This window comes from Pristiophorus japonicus, chromosome 7 (assembly GCF_044704955.1).
Source record: "Pristiophorus japonicus isolate sPriJap1 chromosome 7, sPriJap1.hap1, whole genome shotgun sequence".
Classification (NCBI taxonomy): Eukaryota; Metazoa; Chordata; class Chondrichthyes; family Pristiophoridae; genus Pristiophorus; species Pristiophorus japonicus.
In genome coordinates, this window is record NC_091983.1 from 1,941,960 (window position 1) to 1,965,218 (window position 23,259).

General features: G+C 41.2%; 1 protein-coding gene and 1 long non-coding RNA gene across 5 annotated transcripts in view; one reads left to right on the plus strand and one right to left on the minus strand.

Moving 5' to 3' along the window:
- LOC139267028 (uncharacterized) overlaps positions 1 to 23,259 on the minus strand; it is a 159,285-nt gene that overhangs the window by 31,829 nt on the left and 104,197 nt on the right. The window lies entirely within an intron of this gene.
- tsnax (translin-associated factor X) overlaps positions 1 to 23,259 on the plus strand; it is a 99,698-nt gene that overhangs the window by 23,743 nt on the left and 52,696 nt on the right. For all 4 annotated transcript variants that reach the window (XM_070884676.1, XM_070884678.1, XM_070884677.1 and 1 more), the window contains exons 3-4: positions 1,283 to 1,397; positions 3,264 to 3,394. In XM_070884676.1, coding sequence (XP_070740777.1) covers positions 1,283 to 1,397; positions 3,264 to 3,394 — 246 coding nt within the window. The remainder of the gene's footprint in view (positions 1 to 1,282; positions 1,398 to 3,263; positions 3,395 to 23,259) is intronic.

Below are 23,259 nucleotides of genomic sequence, written 5' to 3' on the forward strand. Positions count from 1 at the left end.
GAAGTATTTCAGGATTTCCTGATTTCAGAAGTGATAAAGCACTAAATAAACTGCAAGTTCATTCTTTCACCACATTTTCTGATCCGTTTTCTTTCCGCTTCTGATCCTTGATTTATACAAGTGTGGCCACTTAGTGTGTTCGACCAGTTATATCATTGATATTTTATTATAAACTGTGATGTATGTTTCTCTTGGCTCTTAGTAATTTCTGTAGTTATATGAATAGACAATCTTGGCCTGGAATTTGAAATCTGGATGACAGAACTGGCACTTTTTGCTGTCATTCCACCGTTGAAACTGACTGCAACTGCACTGTGTCCTCCCCCCCCCCCCCCCCCCAACCCCCACAGAGTGATTAGTGATCACTCCAATCAGGGAAACTGACGAAGACTTCAGCTCTTCCGCAGTAATTATGCTGTTGAATTCCTCACTAAAAGTTAGATCCAAAGGGATTAGGTGTAACTGGGTTTTAAAACAGTATATTGACTGCTTAACAAATGTTATGGGCTTGAAAAACAAATTTTAATTTTGTGCAATCTGAAATGTATCCATTTTAATTAAAAATTTTTTTAAAAGAAACTTTAAAATGTTATTTTAAGTTTAATCATATTTATTTCAGGTTTGCCTTTTCCCCATGTGACAGCCCCAATCTTTATTTTGCTCTCTAACATTTAAGAAAAGTTAGAATTTTAAGAGCTTACTCACTTCTTTGTTCGCTGTGTGAGAATTTTGATTGGCTGCTCAGACACCTTGTCAACGTGACAGCAGCTCGCACAAGGGGATCACCATTAACCTCTGTTGATTTGAATTGAATGTCGGAAAATCTAAAGTTCTTGACCCAGAGATTGCGAGATCTTTGTGCGAAGCTTACTTCGGGGCGGTGAACGTCTTCACTTCGCCACTGACCACAAAGTCAGGCCCCCATTAAATATTCGTACAACATTTGGAATTAAAAGAATTAGAAGGACTAATTGAAGCCTTGAAGAAATCCTAAGTATTTTGCTGTTTTCAAACTAACCGTTAATCTGTGGTTCATGGGGAAGAATACGTGGTTTAAATAAATCACGGCTGTGGAGGCAGCTTCAGGTTTCATTCTCTGCCTCAGGGACTTCTCAGGAAATGCTTTTCAATGTTAACGGAAGTGAAACGAGAAGTAGTTTCTATTGTTCTATAAGAATGACATTGTATCATTTGCAATGAATGGTCCATTGACATTTTCATAGATCAACCATAATTGTGAATATAGACAAACTAATTGTTTTCCTCATCTTGTTTTGATCAGCCTTTCAAAAGGAGCTTGATGCAAAGCACGATAAATATGAGAGGCTAGTAAAACTCAGTCGTGATATTACAATTGAAAGCAAACGGACTATTTTTCTTCTGCACAGAGTAACCAGGTGGGTCATAAACAAGGTTGGCATTAAATATATTTAATTTTGTAATAAGTTAATAAATTAAGAGTACTATTTATATATAAAGCAGATTTCTCAGTGTTGCTCACATTGTATAATTCTGCTGGTAGTTTCAGCCTGTGTCCCTTTAAGGCCACAAAATGTAAATTGTAAGTAAACAGAGCCACAGTCATTCATACTTTAATTGTTGTTTAGTCCAGGAAGTTTGCAAATTGGTATGTGCTGGTCAGTTTCATTCTCCGGCTGAGAAGCATACAGCATTTCCAGGGTGTTTTACAACTGTAACAAAATGTGACCTCTGCATGTGCAGGTGTGCCATGCTTAATATTACTAGTGAATCCAACAGTAAGTCAAAGGGTGCAGAGTTTTGTAGGGGCACAAACATTATGTATATTTAAAGCATGATGTTTTATTCTGCTACTGAAGTGTTAGAGTGTCCCTTTTTAAGCCTTTAGGTGTAATTGCTCTATGTTGAAATAAATATTCAGGCTGCAGATCAGAACCTTGGTTACATTTGTGGGAAGGTGAATTACATTCTGGCTCCAGTATTATACTTCCTGGTATTTTGGGAACACTGCAAAGAGTGAAGGTGATTCTGGGATCTAGGGTAACTGGGAAAGAGGTCCTGGGTTCTGGAAGCACTGTGTGGGGGAGGGTGCTTGGGGTCTAGCATAAAGGGGAGGCAGGGTCCAGCACTCTTTTAGAGACCGTGGCCTCAAAGAAGGGACCTCAACAACCCTTGTCCATCGGGTGGCCCGACACATGCTCCTCTCCCCCGTGTGCCTGTCCATCAGCCTCCTCTCCCCAACCCATCTGATGCCGCTTGTGTAGCATCAGGCATTCTCCGCCGCTGCTTTCCCCATCCATTGCTGCCTTAAAGCATTGTGTGTACTATCAGTGGGTTTGCTGATATTTAATAAACATACATTTCCAGTTAATTGTTTACAGTTTCCTGTTTGTTTATACAAAGTAATTTACTCTTAAATCTCAAAAATGGTTAAGAAAAGACAGATTTTAAAGTAGAATTTTCATCCTTTAGACTGAGATAAGGAAATCTATTGCTGACAAAGAATATTTGCTATGCAACTGTCACTAAAGAAACCATAGTTACTGCTAATTACAGGGCAGTAGCCACAGATGTGGTCCAAATGACGACTTCAAAACAGAAAAACACTTGCAAATATTTTAATGTCTGAAATGGAGAATTCCAATTTGTTTCAAAGAGGCATAAATTCTTACATTGTTGCAGCCCTTTTACAAGTGTAAAATGGACACAATAATGAAGAATTTAGCAGAGCACTGGCACTTGCCTAAAAGGAGCATAGGGCTCATTTCCACATTGAAACAATTGTACTGCGCACATTTCAGGATCTGTTTGCTAATTGTCAGGCTCTACAGCAGCCTAACCAGCGGGCCAAAAGGGACTAAAGAAGGCTTATGAAGATTTTTTTTTAACTTGCGTTAATAATCTCTAGCTAACTATTGGAGTTGATCATATAATTATATAGCACAGAAGGAGGCTATTCAGACTGTCGTGCCCGTGGCAGGACTTGGAAAGAGCTATTCAGTTATTCCCACTCCGCAGCTTGCTCATTGTTTTGTAATTAGAATTGTATCCACTCTGAGTGAAACAGTGTAGGAGGAAGAAATGTCCTCTACCTTTTTGTCAAATAATAAAAGCTGAATTTTCCCATTCAAAAATACCACACACTGAAATGAACAAAACAGAGAATTAACTTGGAAAGATGAACTATCAAATTTGTTTTTGAAATTCAAGTAGAATTTTCTTCAATAAACTAAATGTTTTACAATTGATGGTTAGTTGCATCTAATAAATGTTTCCCTTCACAGTATAAGTGACATTGAAGAATTGCTAAGTGAATCTGAGACAAGATTTGGTGATATTAGACGAAGGATCCAGCAAATTGCCCAGGAGCTGATTGGTGAAGACATGTGCCAATTTCACCGCGCATTTTCTCCAGGTAAGAGGCCAATTTAAATACATTTTCAACTTTTGACTTGGAAGTAGCCATGAATAATACTTAAAGCCAAAGTCTAAATTTTACTATGTGTTTCAAACCTGTTTTGTAGAAGACTGTAAATTGTTTTTGAACTGATTACTGATTGCTTAGTTTATTATCTGAGCTAAATTATATAATGGAATAATGTAAGAAAATTTGAATTTGATAAATGAAAAATGGCAGTAACTTAATTCTGTTATTGTGTTCAAACAAGTCCAGACACATGCAATGTCTTTAAGCAGTAATAAATACAATTGCTGCTTTTCCCTGGGTAGAAATGTACTCTTCATCGATCCTTTCGGTCCCAACTTAGTCTACAAATTTTTAAGGAAAGTGCAAGATCTTTATCGGTTGCTCCTCATGCATACTGTCCTAGATGATTCATTATGGTATTATAGGTTCCTACAAAATGCAGACTTGTTTATCATCCTGGCCTGTTGTCCCACTTCCTATCTGAAGACTGTCTTGTCTATCTCGTTTCAATGTGGCAACAAAAAGTAGTTAGCAGGCTCGAATCACACAATCTGCAACCTAAATCCTGCACACCAGCAGAAGCTAAACAGCAGTGAGCTAGATTGTACCCTGACACATTAAACCCTAAAGCCTCCTGGGAAGGAACAACTTGAACCATTTCATTATTTCCAACTACAGTACAAATCCACAAGTCAATTATAAGTAAAAAGAAAACAAAAACCTTAATCATAGGAGATGATACCAAATTCTAATCCTACGTATATATGTATGCACGACTAGGGTAGCTTGCAATAATGCGATTTAAATAATCTGAAGCTTGTTGATCTTCATGCTGTTGTGAAAGATGTAACAGAAATAGGATTGCCAACTCTGAAGGTTTGAAATTGTGACACGCAACGGTTCTAGCAGCTGGCCCTTGATTGTCCACCGGGATTTCCACTCTGCTGTATTTCCGATGACGGAGTGGGTCTAAGGAATTTTGGTCCGAATAAATCTCGCCTTATAACTGTTATTGGCCCAGGATGCATAAGATTACTGGGCAGATTTCATCCAAATGCTTGTTTGAGCCCAGGTGACCCCCACCCGAGTACCAATATTACATATAGCACAGAAACAAGCCATTCGGACATCCAATCCATGCCGGTGTTTATGCTCCACTCGAGCCTTCCCCCGTCTTTCCTCATCTAACCCTATCAGCATAACTCTCTATTCCCTTCTCCCTTAAATGCATCTATACTAATCGCTTCAACCACTCCCTGTGGTAGCGAGTTTCACATTCTCACCACTCTCTGGATAAAAAAGTTTCTTCTGAATTCCCTATTTAATTTCTTACTGACTATCTTATATTGATGGCTTCTAGTTATGCTCTTCCCCACAAGTGGAAATACTCTCTCTCTATCAAAACCTTCCATGATTTTAAAGACCTGTATTAGGTCACCCCTCAGCCTTCATTTTTCAAGTTCACCATTTCCTGATATGCATACCCTCACAATTCTGGTACCATCCTTGTAAATCATCTCTGCACCCTCTCCAGTGCCTCCATATCCTTTTTATAATATGGCGACCAGATTTGCACAGTACAATGGGCCCAAGTTTCCACATGATTTGCGCCTGATTTTTAGGAGCAACTGGTGGAGAATGGACTATCTTAGAAATCGCAATTCTCCACATTTTTTTTTCTGCAGTTCTAGTCAGGTAGAGCAGTTCTACTTTGGAACAGAATTTTTTCTTCAAAAGGGGGCGTGTCCGGCCACTGATTTCAAAGTTTCCACAGTGAAAACGTACTCCAAACTAACTTAGAATGGAGCAAGTGAAGATTTTTGTAGAACTGAAAAAACATTAAAAAATCAGGCGCAGGTTACAAATTAGGCGTCCAGAACGAGGTGGTGGGGGGAGGGGGGGGGGAAAGGGAAGCCATTAAATTCTACAATAAATCCTTATTTATACTTCTACAAATATGATACAAATAAATCCAACCTGAATAAACATTTATAAGCAAAGAAAAGATTAAATAAGCCATCTTCCTACCTGTGTGAAAGTGCTTCAGTCAGCTCAGCGGTGTGGCGTCGTTCCCGCGAACGGGAGGGAGGGAGGGGCAGTAAGCAGGAAGCCTCAGTGCTGATGTGCTGATGGCAATGTGGTTTTATTAAAAAATGTTCAAAAATTAAACAGCTACAAAGAACTACAAAAATGGCCGAGTGCCATTGTTTCCTTCACACTGCGCGTGTGCGAACGCTCCAACGCGCAGGCGCAGTGTTGCCGGCAGGAAAAAAACTAATTTAAATAGTACCCGCCCCCTCCCATTTACAAAATCGGCGCGAGTGTAGGCTCCGCGCCAAACAGACAAGGAGCTGCAGGGCTCTCCAGAATCGCGAGTTTTTTTCCCAGCGCCGCTTTAGGCGCGAAAAACGGGTGCCCAGCTCGGAGGGGCGCCCATTTTTTATCGTGTGGAAACTTGGGCCCAATAAGTGTGGTCTAACCAAGGTTTGATACAGGTTTAGCATAAACTTCACTACTTTTCAATTCTATCCCTCTATAAATAAACCCTGGTGCTTGGCTTGCTTTTTTATGGCCATGTTAACCTGTGGCGATACTTTTAGTAATTTATGTATTTGTACTCCGAGATCCCTTTGCTCCTCAACCCCATTTAGATTCTTATTTTCCAAGTAATAGGTGATCTCTTTATTTTTCTTACCAAAATGTAATACCTCACGTTTATTTGTGTTGAATTTCATTTGCCAATTATATTCTGCAAGTTTATTCATGTCGTCTTGTAATTTGTTGCAGTCTTCCTCACTATTGGCAATCAACCCCAATTTAGTGTTGTCTGCAAATTTAGAAATTGTGTTTTTGATTTCAAAGTCCCAGCACTGATCCTTGTGGAACACCCCTTCATACCTACTGCCACTCTGAAAAGCTACCCTTTACCCCTGTCTTGAAGCCAGCCAGCTATCCATTCTGCTACTTGTCCCCTGACTCTGCATTCTCTAACCTTGTTCATTAGTCTATTATGGGGTACCTTATTGAAGGCTTTTTGAAAATCTAGATAAATTACATCCACTGCATTACTATTGTCTACTCCTTCTGTTACCTCTTCAAAAAATTCAATGAGGTTGGTCAAGCAAGACTTTCCCTTTTGAAATCCATGCTGACTATTTTATTATATTTTTGGTTTCTAGATGTTCTTCTATTTTCTCCTTTAGTAGGGATCCCATTATTTTTCCTACCACCGATTGTTAAGCTGCTGGTCTATAGTTCCCTGGACATGTTCTATCTCCCTTCTTAAATATAGGTATTATGTTAGCTATCTGCCAGTCCTCTGGCACTACACCTTTTTCTAAAGAATTACTAAATATACATAGTGATGCCTCTGCTATTTCTTCCTTAAATTCTTCTAAAATGTGTGGATGTAATCCATCTGGACCAGAGATTTTATCCTCTGAGTTTCATTAGTTTATTTTGTATATCTCCTTGTTTATTTTAAATGCAGTTAACTCATTACCAATTGCATCATTCAATGTCATCTCCTCCTGTTCTATCTCCCTGGTAAATACTGAAGCAAAGTAATTATTTAATATATTTGCCATCTCTCTATTGCTGTCTGTGGTATTATCCTCTCTCCACCCCTTAATGGCCCTATTCCCATCCCGACCACCCTTTTTTAATTTATGTGCCTGTAAAATATTTTACTATTTAATTTCATTCTCTGCCTTCCTAATTGCTGTTTTTGACCTCTCCTAATCCCTTCATATTCTCTCTTATGTTCTCCCCTGCTACCCATGTACTTACTCTTCACTTACTCTCACTTCATCCATGGTCTCATTAATCTCTAGTTTGTTCTTGTTTATTAGTGGAATTGTTTATTAGACTTTGTTGAACACCATTTTAAATGTTTCCCATTACTGTTCTACATCATTGTTTGCCAATATTGTTGTCCATTTTATTTTCCAAAGTGCTATTCTCAGCCCCTCAAAATCAGCTTTTCTCCAATCTATTGCCCTAGTCCTCGTCATACTTATGTCCTTCTCAATTATTATCTTAAAGCGTATTCTATTATGGTCACTATTGCCTAGATGTTCCCCTACTTTTAATTCTCTTATCTGCTCTGGTTCATTCCCCATTGCTAGATCCAATAGCAAATCCTCTCCTGTTGGGCTTTTTACATATTGGGTTAGAAAGAAGTCCTGTACACATTGTAGGAACTCCATTCCCTTATCGCCTTTACCTACTTCTTCTGTCCAATTAATATCTGGGTAGTTGAAATCCCCTATGATGATTATGCTGTTTTTCACTCATTTCCCTAATTTGATTTCATGTTTTTTCCTCCACCTCCCTTCCACTATTAGGTGGTCTGTAGACTACCCCTCTTAATGTGATTAATCCTTTATTATCTTTTAGAAAGTATCCTGGCCAAAATTTATCCCTCAATTAGCATAACAAAAACAATTTATCTGGTCATTATCACATTGCTGTTTGCGGGAGTTTGCCGTGCGCAAATTGGCTGCCACGTTTCCCACATTATAACAGTGACCACACGCCAAAAGTACTTCATTGGCTGCAAAGCGCTTTTGAGTCGTCCGGTGGTCGTGAAAGGTGCTATATAAATGTACGTCTTTCTTTTTCTTTCTTTATCTCTATCCATATGGATTCTATTTTTGTCTTGCTGATAGCTGAGTCACTTTTTTCTACTGCCTTTATAGTACAACTACTCCACCTTCCCTTTTCCCTCTATCTTTTCTAAATATGTTATACCCTGCAATGTTTAATTCCCAGTCCTGATTTTTCTGTAGCCATGTCTCTGTAATCCCTACTATGGTTCCTCATAATGCACGATTGCCTCCAGCTCCCCTGTTTTATTACGGACACTGCATTGCTGTACAGACAGAGTAACTCATTTTTAATAGCAGTTCCTCTCACTTTCTTTTTAACCATCTTTTTAAACGCTTGTTCTATAAGTCTGTTTATTCCCTGGCCATCAATGTCCTCCCTTACTTTACTCTTTCCTGTGCTCTACTTATATGCAGTGTATAGCGACACACTGGATGGCTTCTGTGATTGGTGAGCACCACGTAGAATAGTTTTATTTTGTTAGCATGTTTTGTTTAAAATCCCTTTGGGTGGGCCACCCCTTCCTGAAATTGTAGTGGTGTTTAACCCCTTTAAGGGAAAGCACTTGGTTCATTCTGGTGGGGTTTGGCTTTTCCCAACCCAATTGGCCCATTAGAAATTAGGACCCTTTCATTTCCACTGACCAATTACAAAATAGAATTGTTGTACCTGTACTATACGTGGTCTCTGGAGTCTCAATAAATAAGTGTTGGGTTGGTGCCCCCTAACTGTGATAAAACCAGAGGTTAGCTACAGTTCAGTTCCAGGTGTGTCCACAATTACTTTTCCTAAAAGGACCCCATGTCTCCCACATGTTTAGTTCCATGATTGGCCTAAATACACTTATTAGTCAATGGAATATAGATTGCATCTGCAATGGGTACCAGCATTGAATCTGCTTCACACTGCCTTGCAATTGCTTCACTGCCAATTGGAACAGTGGGAAATGATTGGTTTGTAATCTGATGGCTATTTTGAATAAGAAGATTTATATGATACATCCTCAATTGCAATATCTAATGCTTCTATGCATAATAGTTAGTAGTAATGTTTTGTAAGAAACTGAACATATGGTGGAACTTTCAAGCTTTGTAGTATTTGCGAATCCTGTTTGAAAGTGCATTCTCGCCAAGTCCTTCAAAGCAGCTGTTCCATCAGAACACAACTCCCTGCTCTCAAACACTGACGCCCTTGTTATGGTGAATTATGTATACAGGGTATTGAGCTTCCAACTTTCACATGCATTGAGTTGCCATGGAGACACAAGCAGGTATACCATAAAGCATTTGGCGTTATTCCCTTCTTTTGACCAAGTTGTTATGTGGGTCGTCATCTCAGCTGTATCTCCAAGATGATTTTCTCCACCAATTACTGAAAGCTGTCGGATGCAGGAAGCAATGTAGCTCAGCCTCAGTATGCATGCAGGCACGAAGTGAAAAAGGGAAATGTAATCCTGGGGTTGTGGTTCCTGAAACCTGGGCGGGATTTACTTAGGGAGGTAATGTCCGGCCGGTCCCACTAATAGTCTGACAAGGCCTCCTCCATCAGTGTGGTTTGAGTTGGTGTCCACTACTCTAAGTCCCTGCTCTCAGTCCTGGCTTCAACTCCTCGAGGTGTTTTAGCCGTAGCTCCCTGATGCCATGGCCCCAGTCCCGGCACACTTGGCCCCATGCTTCTATTGAGTCGAAGAGTTGAAAGGCCCAGTGGATGTTCTGGAAGCTGGAACGGCCGGCCAAGTGTAACAGCATCCTCAGCGCGGTTCGCCGGTCATTGCAGTTTATGGCCTTTTCTTTTGACTTTTAAATTGGACAAGGTCTGCAAAGCATAGGGTGGATTTTGATTATATCACTGGTTCTGAAAGAAGGTATGATGGTGGGGCTGGGAAGTGACAGTACTGAGGAGCGCATGCGTGAACCGTGAATACTTTCTCCTGTTTGTTAGCAGTATTAAGGTAAGGTATCACGGAGTCCTGTTCGACAGAGTACTGCTTCTTTAGAGTGCTAACCTCGGAATTTGGTGCATTGAGGGAAGTGGTGGTGTTCTGGTATTTTAAAAAACAAGGTGCGGTCCGAGAGAGGGAAGGTGAGATGGCGAGACACGAGAGCTGAGGTCTAGAGGCATTAATTAAAATTAATAGTTTAAACAAGACACTAACTAGATTCTAAAAGAGGGAATAGAGATTTTTAGATCAACAGCTGACACCTGTTGTTTGCAGTTGCTGCGCAATGTGGGAACTTCAGAACACTTGTCTTGAGGGAACAAATGTGTAGGGAGTGTTTCCAGCTGCTCAAGCTCAAGGTTTCAGCTGGAGATACTGTGGAGCATCAGGAAGGCCGAGAGTTTCCTGGATCGTATCTTCCAGGAGGTGGCTACCCCACAGGCAGAGAGTGTTCAGGATAGTAAATGAGTGACCATCCGGAAGAGTAGGAAGAGGCAGTAAGTGCAGGAGTCTTCGTGTGTGTGTCACTCTCAAACCGGTACTCAGCATTGGAGACTGCTGGGAGTGACAACACCTTGAAGGAGTGCAGTCCAGACCATGGCACCAATGGGCATGGGACTGCACAGGGGGTAACAGTAAAGTAGAGAAGTGCAGCCCTCATAGGAGATTCCATAGTTAGGGGGACAGACAGGCGTTTCTGTAACCGTCATCGTGCCTCCCTGGTGCCAGGATAAAGGACATCATGGAGAGGGTGCAGAATATTCTGCAGGGGGAAGGGAGTGAGCCAGAAGTTGTGATACACGTCGGTACCAACGACATAGAGAGGGCAAGTATTGAGGTACTACAGTCAGACTTTCAGGAGCAAGGGAGGAAGTTTAAAAAGTAGGACCTCGAAGGTAGTAATCTCTGGATTACTCCCAGTGCCATGCGCCAGCGAGAGTAGAAATAGGACGATAGGGAGGATCAATGCATGGTGCAGGAGGGAAGGCTTCAGATTCTTGGGGCATTCGGACCAGTTCTGGGGCAGGAAGCACCTATTCAAAGGAACGGCTTGCACCTCAACTGGACTGGAACCAATGTTCTCACGGGGAGGTTCATGAGTGTGGTTGGGGAGGGTTTAAATTAAATTGTTAGGGGGGTGGGCACCAGAAGTAGAAAAGAGGAATAAGGTGTATAAAGGAGCGAGAGTGTTGGATATTACTAGAGAAAGAAGTAGTACCATATTAGATGGAAGCAGACTAAGAAGGACGACAAGGAATACAAAGGCAGGTTTACAATGCATGTATGTAAATGCACAAAGTGCGGTGAATAAGGTTGGTGAGCTACAAGCACAATTAGCCGTGTGGGAATATGATGTTGTGGCAATAACGGAAATGTAGCGTAAAAATGGTGATGACTGGATGCTTAATATTCACTGATACACGGTACTCAGAAAAGATAGGGAAGGGAAAAAGGGAGGTGGGGTGACACTACTGATTAGAGAAGACATTGTAGTGTTGGAAAGAGAGGATATCCTTGAGGGGGCAAGGACAGAATCCATTTGGTTAGAGTTGAGAAGCAAAAAGGGTATGATCACCCTATTGGAGGTATTCTATAGGCCTCCAAGTAGTGAGAGAGATAGAGGAGTAAATCTGTAGGGAAATCATAGAGATGTGCAAGAACGATAGAGTGGTGATATTGGGGGACTTTATCCCAATCGATACTTGGGTAATTAATGTAGAGTAAAGGGAAAGGAGGGGGAGGAATTTCTGAAATGTGTTCAGGGGAACTTCCTTGACCAGTATGTTCTCGGCCCAACCAGGAAGGAGGCATTGCTGGATCTGGTGCTGGGGAAAGAGCTGAGCCATTTGGACCAAGTGTCTGTGGGAGATCACTCGGGTAAGAGTGATCATCGTATCATAAGGTTTAGATTATTAATGGAGAAGAACAAGGAACAATCTAAAGTAGAGCTTCTAAATTGGAAGAGGGCGAACTTCAATGGGATGAGAGGGGATCTAGCCAGGGTAAAGTGGAACCACAGATCGACAGGAAAAACTGTAACGGAACAATGGGTGATCTTTAAGGAGTTGATGTTTCAGGTACATTACAAGAGGGAAAGGTAAGGGAACCAAAGCCAGGGTTCCTTGAATGACCAGGGAAATAGAGACTATGATGAAACAAAAATAGAGGGTGTATGATGCGTATCAGGTGAATTCTTCAACTGAGAACCAGGCCAATTATAATAAGTTGAGAGGGGAAGTGAAGAGGAAAATAAGCCTGGCAAAGAAAGAACATGTGAATAGAATGGCAGTTAACATAAAAGGGAATCCAAAAATCTTCAACCGGCATGTAACTAGTAAGCAGGTAGTAAGAGGTACGGTGGGGTCTATCGGGGACAAAGAAAGTGATTTATGCTTAGAGGCGCAGGGCAAGGCTAGAATACTTAATGAATACTTTGTATCAGTGTTTACTAAGAGGTTGCCGACAAAATATGAAGTGGAGATGGTAGAGGTAATGGATGGGGTAAAAATTGATAGGCAGGATGTACTGGAAAGGCTGGATATGCTTAAGAGTGGATAAATCGATTGGCCGGATGGCTTGCATCCCAGATTGCTAAGGGAAATGGGGGTGGAGATAGTGGAAGGGCTTGCCATAATCTTCCAATTTTCCCTAGATGCTGGGGAGCTGTCAGAGGATTGGAAAGTGGCAAATGTGACACCCTTGGTCAAGAAAGGGTGTAAGGACAATCCTAGTAACTACAGGCCTTCAGTTAACATCAGTGGTGGATAAGGCTTTAGAAATAATAATCAGGGAAAAAATTAACAGGCACTTGGAGAGGTTTAACAACAACAACTTTGTATTTATATAGCGCCTTTAACGTAGTGAAACATCCCAAGGTGCTTCACAGGAGTATTATGAGACAAACAATTTGACACCGAGCCACACAAAGAAAAATTAGGGCAGGCTTGGTCAAAGAGAGAGGTTTTAAGGACTGTCATGAAGGAGGAAAAGAGGTGGGGAAGTTTAGGGAGGGAATTCCAGAGCTTAGGGTCTTGGCAACAGAAGGCATAGCCACCAATGGCTGAGCGATTATAATCAGGGATGCTCAAGAGGACAGAATTAGAGAAGCGCAGACATCTCGGGGGTGGGGGGGGATTACAGAGCTAGGGAGGGGCGAGGTTATGGAGGGATTTGAAAACAGGGTTGAGAATTTTGAAATCGAGGCGTTCCTTAACTGGGAACCAATGTAGATCAGCGAGCACAGGGATGATGGGTGAGTGGGACTAGATGCGAGTTTTGGATCGCCTCTAGCTTACGTAGGGTAGAATGTGGGAGGTCAGTCAGGAGTGCTTTGGAATAGTCAAGTCTAGAGGCAACAGAGGCATGAATGAGGGATTCAGCAGCGGATGAGTTGAGGGAAGGGCGGAGACGGGCAATGTTACAGAGGTGGAAATAACAGTTAAGCTGCGGATGTGTGGTCGCAAACGAATTTCAGGGTCAAATATGACACTAAGGATGCGAACAGTCTGGTTCAGCTTCAGACAGAAGTTGGAGAGAGGGATGGAGTCAGTGGCTAGGGCTTCTTCGGTCTTCCCAGTGTTCAACTCGAGAAAATTTCTGCTCATCCAAAACTAGATGTCGGACAAGCAGTCTGACAATTTAGAGACCATGGAGGGGTGGAGAGAAGTGGTAGTGAGGTGGAGCTGGGTGTCATCAGCGTACATGTGGAAACTGATGCCGTGTTTTCGGATGATATCGCCAAGGGGCAACATGTAGGTGAGAAATAGCAGTGAGCCAAGGATAGATCCTTGGGGGACACCAGAGGTAACGATGCGGGGGCGGTAGGATAAGCCTTTGCAGGTGATTCTCTGGCTACGATTAGATAGATAAGAATGGAGCCAGGCGAGTGCAGTCCCACCCAGCTGGACGATAGTGGAGAGGCGTTGGAGAAGGATAGAGTGGTCAACCGTGACAAAGGCTGCAGACAGGTCAAGAAGGACGCAAAGGATGTCATAGGGCTTTAAACTTTAGTGGGGGGGGGGGGGGAATCAGGTGAGCGGAAATTTAAAAAGTCAAAGGGAAAGGAGAAGGCAATTGTGCAGGGTAGCGATCGGGGTAATGATAACCAGAGTGCGACAGGAAGGGACAGAGTGTATTCACATAAGAGTGCATCAGAAAGTGGGGTCCGAGTAGGGAAAATGGTAAAAAAAACAAAATTAAAAGCTCTTTATCTGAATGCACACAGCATTCGTAACAAGATCGATGACGGCACGAATAGAAATAAATGGGTATGATCTGATAGCCATTACAGAGACGTAGTTGCAAGGTGACCACGGCTGGGAACTGAATATTATGGGGTATTTGCCATTTTGGAAGGATAGGCAGAAAGGAAAAGGAGGTGGGGTAGCTCTGTTAATAAAGGATGAGATCAGTGCAGTAGTGAGAAATGATATTAGCTCAGAAGATCAAGATGTAGAATCAGTTTGCGTGGAGTTAAGAAATAATAAGGGAAAGAAGTCACTGGTGGGAGTAGTCTATCGGCCCTCTAATAGTAGCTACGCTGTAGGACAGAGTATAAATCAAGAAATAATAGAGGCTTGTGAGAAGGTACGGCAATAATCATGGATGATTTTAATTTCTATATTGATAGGACAAATTAAATTGGCAAAAATAGTCTTGGGGAAGAGTTCATAGAGTGTACTCGCAATAGTTTCTTAGAACAATATGTTGTGGAACCAACTAGGGATCAGACTATTCTGGTAATGTGTAATGAGACTGGATTAATTCATGATCTCATAGTAAAGGATCCTCTTGGGAAGAGTGATCATAGCATGGTAGAATTTCAAATTCAGTTTGAGGGTGAGAAACTTAGGTCTCAAACTAGTGTCCTGAACTTAAATAAAGGCAATTACAAAGGTATGAAGGCAGAGTTGGCTAAAGTGGACTGGGAAAATAGATTAAAGGGTAAGATGGTAGATAAGCAGTGGCAAACATTTAAGGAGATATTTCATAATTCTCAGCAAAGATATATTCCAGTGAGAAAGAAAGACTCTAAGAGAAGGATGAACCATCCGTGGCTAGTTGAGGAAGAAAAGGATGATATTAAATTGAAAACAAAGGCACACAATGTTGCGAAGAATAGTGGAAGGCCAAAGGATTGGGAAACTTTTTAGAAACCAGCAAAGGACGACTAAAAAAATAATAGAGAGAAGATAGTTTACAAGAGTAAACTAGCAAGAAATATAAAAAGAGACAGTAAGAGCTTCTACAGGTATATAAAAAGGAAGAGAATAGCTAAAGTAAATGTTGGTACCCTAGAGGATGAGACTGGGGAATTAATAATGGGGAACAGGGAAATGGCAGAGACTCTGAACAAATATTTTGTATTGGTAACAGACACTAAAAGCAACCCAAAAATTGATGATCAAGGGGCTGTTGGGAGGAGGGAACTTAAAACAGTCACTAGGCAAACTAATGGGACTAAAGGTGGACACATCTGGACCTGGTGGCCTGCATCTTAGGGTCTTAAAAGAAATGGCTGCAGAGATAGTGGATGCATTCGTTGTAATTTACCAAAATTCCCTGGATTCTGGAGAGAACCCAGTGGATTAGAAAACCGCAAATGTCATGCCCCTATTTAAGAAAGGAGGGAGACAAAAAGCAGGAAACTATAGACCAGTTAGCCTAACATCTGTCTTTGGGGAAAATGCTAGAGTCCATTATTAAGGATTTAGTAGCAGGACATTTGGAAAATCATAATACAGTCAAGCAGTGTTAGCATGGGTTTTATGAAAGGGAAATCACGTTTGACAAATTTGCTGGAGTTCTTTGAGGATGTAACGAGCAGGGTGGATAAAGGGGAACCAGTAGATTTGTGTATTTGGATTTCCAGAAGGCATTCATTAAGGTGCCACATACTGAACAAGATAAGAGCTCACGGGTTGGGGGTAATATATTAGCATGGATAGAGGAATGGCTAACTAACAGAAAACAGAGAGTTGGGATGAATGGGTCATTTTCAGGTTGGCAAACTAACTAGTGGGGTGCCACAGGGATCAGTGCTGAGTCCTCAACTATTTATAATCTATATTAATGACTTGGATGAAGGGACCGGGTGTAATGTAGCCAAATTTGCTGATGATACAAAGATAGGTGGGAAAGCAAGTTGTGAGGAGAACGCAAAGGGATATAGACAGACTAAGTGAGTGGGCAAAAATTTGGCAGATGGAGTATAATGTGGGAAAATGTGAGGTTATCCACTTGGGTAGGAAAAATAAAAAAGCAAATTATTATTTAAATGGGGAGAGATTACAAAATGCTGCAGTACAGAGGGATCTGGGGGTCCTTGTACATGAAACACAAAATTAGCATGCAGGTACAGCAAGTAATTAGGAAGGCAAATGTAATGTTGGCCTTTATTGCAAGGGGGGTGGAGTATAAAAGGAGGGAAGTCCTCCAATATGGATGGCCTATATAACCTGTGAATATTTATTACTATAAAATTAGAGTTGATCTGAAACTAGCATTGTAAGTGTAACAGTGGTGTCAGTGTCGTAGCTCTGTCTCAGTTGCTGTGACATTTCTCTTACTGTTGGAGATTGCCAAACTGTGTAATCTTTGGTCCCTCAACTTTTTGAGCATCATTCTGTGGAACAGATGGACAAATCGTTTGCATAATTGATTCAAGTAAGGAAATATGACAGCAAAAATCACACTGGAGTCTGACATTACTCCGTTAACATTGGGTTCTCACCACCTTCATTGGACATCAGTTGTCTTCATTTATGCTTTGATGTTTCCATGTTTTGATATGGAAAATTAAGTTTATTTTTAGTTTGAAGCCCAGATATGCTTTAATCCGTGCAATTTTATATTAATATTAATTGGAAAGTGGCCCGGTGCAAGGCCTGGGAACAGGAAGTCCTGCATGAATGGTCAGTCTTAGACTTAGTCATAAAAAGGTCTAAAATTTATCGTAGAAAAAAAATTGTATCAAATAAAAGTCATGCTTTATACTATTTTCAGGTTTTTACCCCCTAAAACTTTAGTTCTTCATTCAGCATTCTCCTGACATGAACTTGTACCCAAGTCTAATTGCCCCGGATAGTTATTATTTTATTATTTATTTATTATTATGTGGGTAACATGAAGAACACAGTCTTAAAGCTGTTGTTGACAAGTGATTGGCTGTTTGTTTCCCCTATAAACACAGTTAGGATGCCCAAGTATTGATTAATTTCCCCCCAGCTCCACTAATGGGTATGATCTGTGAATCAAGTACCTGCCTTCATATTGCAATGTTAATAATTGCCATTCTTGCCTTGGAGTTTCAAGGCCAACCCATAATGATAGAGCAATGTGACTTTCTGCTGTATGGAAAAAATATGCACACTTCACAAAGATACCTAGAAATATTAATCATATATTTATCGAGTGTATAATTTTCCTGCTTCAGTATCTGGAAATTCAACTGCAGCTGTAAAAAAGAAATCAATCTTCAGCCCTTCAAAATTGCCTTCATTGCTTAACTCAGTGGAGGCTCTCACTTCTACTGGTACTAGCATATCAGGTACAGTAGCATAGTGGTTATATTACTAGACTAGTAATCCAGAGGCCTGGACTAATGATCTGGAGACATGAGTTTAAATCCCACCACGGCAGCTGGGGAGTTTAAATTCAATTAAATAAATCTGGAATGAAATGCTAGTATCAGTAATGGTGACCATGAAACTACCGGATTGACGTAAAAACCCACCTGGTTCACTAATGTCCTTTTGGGAAGGAAATATTCCGTCCTCACCTGGTCTGGCCTACATGTGACTCCAGACCCACAGCAAAGTAATTGACTCTTAACTGCCCTCTGAAATGACCGAGCAAGCCACCCAGGTTTATTCAAGAAGGCAGCTCATCACCACTTTCTCAAGGACAGTGAGGGATGGGCAATAAATACTGGCCTTACCAGCGACGCCCACATCCCGTGCATGAATTTAAAAAAATCTCATCACAGTGCAAAATCTTGCATTTTCATTAGCGATTCTCAGCCAGTTCAAATCAAATTCAGCACTTCAGAAAGCAGCATCAGTTTGGCACCAGGTCTAACCTTCAGCGGCACATGGTGTGGAATTCACCAGCTGTTGCTTTCTTTGGCACAAAACTCTGCTGTTAAGCCCTTCCCATTCATTCCGATATCATCCAGCCTTTGGGGAACTGCAGGATTTAAACCTTTGAGTTGTACGGCAAGCCTCTGAACAGCTTTTAAAGAATTCTACTAACACTCCAGGATCCAAAAGTAAACCAGTTTTTTCAGGACTGCTTTGTACTATTACATACCCCAAGCATCCTTCTATGGGCACCACTCTTTTACCTCAAGCAGTTCTGCCCTGCCTTGCAGCAGAAGAACCTACTGATTCTTCCTTCAGTTTAGGGCTGGAGGCTATAACAGCTAGCTGTTTTGTTTCTATATTGCAGACTGTAGAAACGCTGCCTCAGGTCACTACCAGCCCCAGCTATTTTACCTGATTTATGTTGTTAATACTGCCAATCTCCCTCACTCAACATCAGAGATTTCTATGGGAATGGCCTGCTTGGATTACAGGTCCTTCTGTACTAAACTATGTTTTAGGCCTATCCGTTATTGCCTGTGTGTTATCCATTAAGCAAATTTCCCTCCTCAATTAATATTGCATGTTTTCTGTTTAATCTTTGGAACATCCAGATATTCCACCTTCTACACCCAGTGAATCAACACAGAGCTCAAGTAAGGTGAAATTGTGCCTATTTAGACCTCAACTGGTTCCAGATTTCTCCCACCTCCTAAAGATATCTTTCTTATTTTTCTAGTGACGAATTCTCCACACTCGTTGCCCTCCCCAGTAGGATTTTTTTTTGTTTACTTATGATATATTGTCTAGCTAAATACTGTACTCTGTCGTGTGGAGAATGCAAAGATTTAAGACAACACTGGCAAGGTAATAATCAGTCTTTACCTCACAAAAACTTCTGGTTTTTATTACATTCAAAAATTCAGTTACCGTACTTCATTGGCTGTAAAGCACTTTTGAGACGTCCGGTGGTTGTGAAAGGCGCTATATAAATGCAAATCTTTCTTTTCCCAAATTTATGAGTTCTTCCACAGAAATAGAGGAAGGGCAAGAATCTGCAAGAACTATCTGAATGACCAATCTTGCTATTGATCATCAAAGAGAATTTAGCTTGGATAAAAGTTTAAAAGTTCACTTTACTTTGTTTTCCGGTTTTTATTACATTCAAAAATTCAGTTACCGTAAATAGAAAGAAAGACTTGTATTTATGACCACTGGACGTCTCAAAAAGCACTTTACAGCTAATAAAGTACTTTTGGAGTGTAGTCACTGTTGTAATGTGGGAAACATGGCAACCAATTTGCGCACAAGCAAGCCCCCACAAACAGCAATGTGATGATGACCAGATAATCTGGTTTTTTGTTATGTTGATTGAGGGATAAATATTGGCCAGGACACCGGAATAACGCCCCTGCTCTTTGAAATAGATCTTTAACGTCCACCTGAGAGAACAGACCTCGGTTTAACGTCTCATCTGAAAGATGGCATGCCTAGATTTCTTTTGTGCCCAAGTCCACAACCTTCTGACTTGGAGGCGAGAATGCTACCCACCGAGCCACAGCCGACGCTATGGGCCCAAGTTTCCCTCCTTTTTTTGGAGCAACTAGTTTTTTTGGAGTATCTTAAAAATTGCAATTCTCCCCATTTAGTTTGCTCCAGTTTCAGTGAGTTAGTTCAGTTTCTTCTTAGTTCAGTTTTTTTTTTCAAAAAGTGGCGTTACCAGCCTGTTTTGGCCATTTAAGCAAGTTTAGCCAGCGAAAAGTTACTCCAAACTAACTTAGTTTAGCGTATGTGGCTACTTTTGTACGCTCAGAAAAACCTTGCGGAGACTTAAGAAATCAGCGCGGGTAGCCAGAGATGATGGTGGTGTGGGGGGGAGGAAAGAGAAAGGATTTTGCAAAGCACTAAACACCTTCACAACAACATTAAATAAGCATAAGTACATTTAAAGCACAAAGCACTAAATAAAGCACAAAAATAAGCATTCAATAACAAATAAAAAATACAAGGAGGCTGAGAGGACTTGCACCAAGACTTACAAAGCACAAAAAGTAATAAGCAATGAATTAACAAATAAAAAATAGAAGGAACCCTACACCTAAAGCACCAAGGCCAAAGTAATAATCAATCAGTAACAAATACAAAATAGAAGTCCTACCTTTTTGTGAAGAGGAGGTTGGGAGGAGGGAGAGTGAAGGGGGGGGAGGGGGGGGAGAGGGGGGAGGGGAATTTTTTTAGATTGAGAGTGAGAGAGACACACACACGCACGAAATGCATTCAATTTGGTCAACAAAATAACGGCACAAACCGATATTGGATTGGTGCCAGCAGCTGTTGGTTGTTGGTTTGTTCAAAGTTTGCTTGTCTGGCCTCAGCCAGCTTGGTAATTCAGCTCGAGCCAGGTCCCCATCTGCCTCGCCCCCTCTTGGCCTGTTCCTTCACTTTCACACGCTGCATGAAGCCGTCCCCGCTCTCTGAATGCTTCATGTGCCCCACGCGTACATTAACCCTGTTGCCGAGCATCTCCTGCCTTTTACTTGCTGGTTGACAATAATGCCTTCGGCAAGTTATGCTGTAAAGATCCCAATCGTCATAAAATATTCAAGATACTTCAAATCAAAGTGTGCACCCACACATAGGCACAACCACTGAAATAATGCTGCTAGGGCCATTGGGGGTCTGCTCACATGACGCGGCATTGGAGGAGCCCATTTGGCCAGGGCTAGGGGCGGCGTGCTTCAGGCCCCTCCCACACAACCTGCAGAGATTCAGGCTACGAGGAGCTACTGCACATCCTCGCAAGCACTAGCGCACATGTGCAGGGGTCCTGGCACTGTTTTAAGCCCTGGGACCTGGCTCCGCCCTCCACGCGTTCTGCTGCGCCAAGCCAACGGCCTGGATCGACCGGACTGCGGACAGAATACGAAGGTAAATAATAGGCGCCGTTTCTGTTCTAAAAAGGGCGCCGTTCTAACCGTGGGGACAAACTTGGGCCCTATGTTTCAGGTTTTTCCACTCGACCGGTGGTTAGCTTTACAAACTGCATGTGTATAAGCAATCTTTTTGTAAACAATAATTCTTTTTCAATTCTAAGTGTAAACAAATAAAAAGACAGGTGCTTTCTCAGTCTTGCTTTGTGGAAGAGTAAGTGGCTGCTTTAATAAACAAACTGGATAAACAAATGTGTAACTTCATGAATTTTTTAAAGGTAAATGCACTATACGATTTCCATGTTTTTATGCAATGAAAATTAAATTTAATAGTATTTAATTTTATTGTAAAAAATTGTCATTTATGTATGACAGAAATTTGCAAAGGTGTGGGTCAGACCATAGGAAGGTCATACTAGTGTTTATACCACTTCTATAATGAGGTAAATTTTCAAAATCAGTGCTCCTGGCACACAGCATCGCACATCATGAACTTTGATCTGGAGGTTGGCATGTCCGGAGTGATTTTCTTAGCATTAACTTTCCAATATGCATTCCTGACGCATGAAACTCCATGCTGGGAGTGCTGATTTGTATAATCTACCTGAATGTTACAAGCAGACCTCTCTTGGTGTTGCTCACGGTGAGTTTTATAATCATGGTAACTCACTTACAAAGGGAAGTATTTAACTTCCTGAAATATTGTAGTTAGGCTACAGTTAAAGCTTATGCTATATGTAATGATGCAATATTTTCAAATCAGGCAGATAGCTGACACTTGCCACACACCCAGACAAAAAAGGGGCCACAAGGTGACAGCCCATCCTAATTAAAAGGGCAAGAATCAACACGAAAAGACCTTTCACTCTGTACTCAGGACCCTTGATATATACCAACATAGCCGAACCCCGGGGATATTATCAAGTTATCTTGACTATCCCAAACAGCACATTGGTTGTGCACTCAATGGAAACATTCATTGTGCCAGCATATTCTCCTGTATGTACTGTCGAACAAAATGCTACCATGAGTTTGTAAAATATACGAGTAGTGTCTCTTAGGAAAAAACTGTCTTGTAGATAAAAGCATTATGGTTTGAAACATGAAGCAGAAACATAGTTTTCAGAGGAGGTTCTTCAGTACAAGCAGAAAAATAAATTAGCATGCAGCAATGGAAAGCAACCTTTTTTAAAAAAAGCAGCGAAGCCACTCCTTAGTATTCCTGTTATGGATACTTTTGCTCTGCAAATGTGTTTTACAGCCATAAGGGACATAGCTTCCTCATCTGCCTTGTACATAGACTGTTGTTTACTCTAAAGATATTAGCTTTCCGTCTCCTCATTGCTGCATTCTACAGCTCTATAAAACTCAGGTGGATCAGTTCTACTCAATTAGCATCTTTCACTCTTCAAATACAAAAGCAAAATACTGCGGATGCTGGAATCTGGAATAAAAACAGAAAGTGCTGGAAATCTCAGCAGGTCAGGCAGCATTTGTGGAGAGAGAAACAGAGTGAACGTTTCAGGTCTGCTGAGATTTCCAGCATTATCTGTTTTTATTTCACTCTTCAAACATTGGTTTAAACTGTAATTGAAGTAAGCGACGCCATCTTAGCCACGGGCTTCCATTTACTGAGACAAACCATGCTGGAGCTAGGTGTCAACAAACTGCCAGATGATATGAGGGAAATTGATCAATGGCTATACAAAGCCTCAGGAAAACTTGTAGCCTGTTCTGAGGAAGGAAGCTAAGAGAGAAAAAAAACGTCTTTGGCTAAACCGCAAATGAAAATTGCATCCTTTAAGATGAGTCATACAAGGATGTATTCCACCTCTTTAAAGAAATGGGTTAAAGGACATTGGGGACTCGAGGGATACTGGTGTTTTTAGTTTGCTGCATGAAGTTGAAGTTGTGTAGCATGTTATCTGTTGCATTCAGGAATTTACAACACAACAGATCATACAGCTTTCATTTATTAAAAGTTACCGATAAAGCAGCATGGGGTAATGTCATGTTTCATGACCCACAAACTTTCTTTTCTTGGTGCTGCGTGAGAGGAACGTTCCACTTTCAGATTGGATGTAATCTGATATAACATGTCCTGGTTGGGGCTTGCTGAAGCACAGTCAAGGATTTGCTTAGAGTCAGAACTGTTGTGTCTAATTCTGGGCACCACACTTTAGGAGTGATGTCATGATCTTGGAGAGGATGCACAGGAGATTTATTAGAATGGTACCAGGGATGAGGGACTTCAGTTATGTGGAGAAACAAGAGAAGCTGGGATTGTTCTCCTTA